This window comes from Epinephelus moara, unplaced genomic scaffold, assembly GCF_006386435.1.
Source record: "Epinephelus moara isolate mb unplaced genomic scaffold, YSFRI_EMoa_1.0 scaffold3855, whole genome shotgun sequence".
Lineage (NCBI taxonomy): Eukaryota > Metazoa > Chordata > Actinopteri > Perciformes > Serranidae > Epinephelus > Epinephelus moara.
This window is the reverse complement of record NW_026081599.1, coordinates 1-1,511: the sequence shown is the minus strand read 5'-3', so window position 1 is coordinate 1,511 and position 1,511 is coordinate 1. Positions and strand designations below refer to the sequence as shown.

Genomic DNA, 1,511 nt, shown 5'->3' with positions numbered 1-1,511 from the left:
AGTACAGACTTACCAAGGAGTGAAGGCATTTGGCCAGGTCGGCTTTGGCCACCAGTCTTTGCCCCTTCTCCTGTTTCACCATGAACTGGTGGCCCAGCACCGTGCGGCCCAGGTCTTTGTAAAGCTTCTTTAGCTCCTTGAAGATCATTGTTACTTTCTGTGGGGACACCCTCGAATATTTCGGCTGGATGTCCCGCACATACTCCACAAACAATATGGCCTGGCCCACATACAATATAATGGTTGTTGGGGCCAGGCCAAATGATCATAGCAGAGCTGGGTAGCTGTGGAAAGACCAGTCTGGATTTAGTATCTGTCATTCATTTGTTTTCAGTGCTTACTAAGGTTACGTCTTTCAAAGTTCACTACTTATGACTTGACCAGAAGAGGGTTGTCTGGGAACTCCCAGGTCCAATACTTTATGGAAGACCACCCGAGCATCATATATTTTAGATATACTTTTGCCCGGGTGGTCTTCGACGTCGCATTTTGTTGCATCTTGCTGGTTCCCTCGGGGCAAGAAACAAAATCTGCATAGGACGCCATGTACTTCTCTGTGAAAATGAAACACGTGATGATGAATGTAACATAGAAACACTCCACACACCTGCACAAATATAGAATGTGTAATTTCTTACCAATTGAGGTGCCGAAGCATATGTTTCTCAGCTTTGAGGCCTTGCTTTTCCCTGAAAAATATGGCTTGAGGGCAGTTTTAATTGTCCTCAATTTAGGACTCAGCCGTTCTGTTTCCTCCTAGGAAAAAAAACAATACAAAACAAAATTAACATGACCACATGCCCTCCTTGGTTCAAACCTTGGTAAAGATTTGTGAAATTATTGATCAACTAAACACTCACCTCACTGGTGCTCTGCTCCGGTCTGGAAGCAGCAGCAGCAGCAGCAGCAGCAGCAGCAGCAGCAGCAGGAGGGACGGAAGAAGAGGCCTTCCTCTTCTGAGGCACTGGTGGCTGCTGCTCGGCCTCTTCCTCCTGCTCCTGCTCCTCCTCACCACTTTCTTGGCCAGAGGTGGCTAACGCTCCCTCCTGCTGCTGCTGCTGCTGCTGCTGCTCCTCAGTGCTATGGGCAGAGGGGGATGAGGCTCCCTCCATCTGCGGCTGCTGCTGCTGCTGCTGCTCTTCCTCCTGCCCCTCCTCCTCCTCCTCTGATGAGCTCTCAGAGGAGGAGGCTCCCGCCTGCTGGTGCTGCTGCTCCTCTTGCTCCTCCTGCTCCTCCTCCTCTGAGCTGTCGGAGGAGGTCGATGAAGCTCCCCCCTGCTGCCGCTGCCGTTTCTGCTTAGTCAGGAGGAGGAAAGACAGGATAGATAGATAGCTTTTACTGTCCAGTGTGCCATGCCATGACAACAACCAGCAAGAGAAAACAGGACTGCAAATGAATGATGATGTACTCATTTTTCATTTACTCACACTGAGGTCAGCAATGACCTTACGGAGGTCCCGCACCTTCCACTCCAATGCTGTGATCCGTTGCCGATTGGTCTCGCAGGAGGC

General features: G+C 50.3%; 1 protein-coding gene across 1 annotated transcript; it reads right to left on the bottom strand.

Annotated features, from left to right (window-relative positions):
- Positions 1-13: 13 nt before the first annotated feature.
- Positions 14-1,505, bottom strand: LOC126387360 (heterochromatin protein 1-binding protein 3-like; the record flags this gene model as incomplete). Its single annotated transcript, XM_050039894.1, has 5 exons — positions 1,428-1,505; positions 861-1,292; positions 639-756; positions 460-554; positions 14-220 (listed from the first exon to the last, which is right to left on the bottom strand). Coding segments are annotated over exons 2-5 (672 nt in total), but the record flags the coding sequence as incomplete, so codon positions are not given.
- Positions 1,506-1,511: the final 6 nt, after the last annotated feature.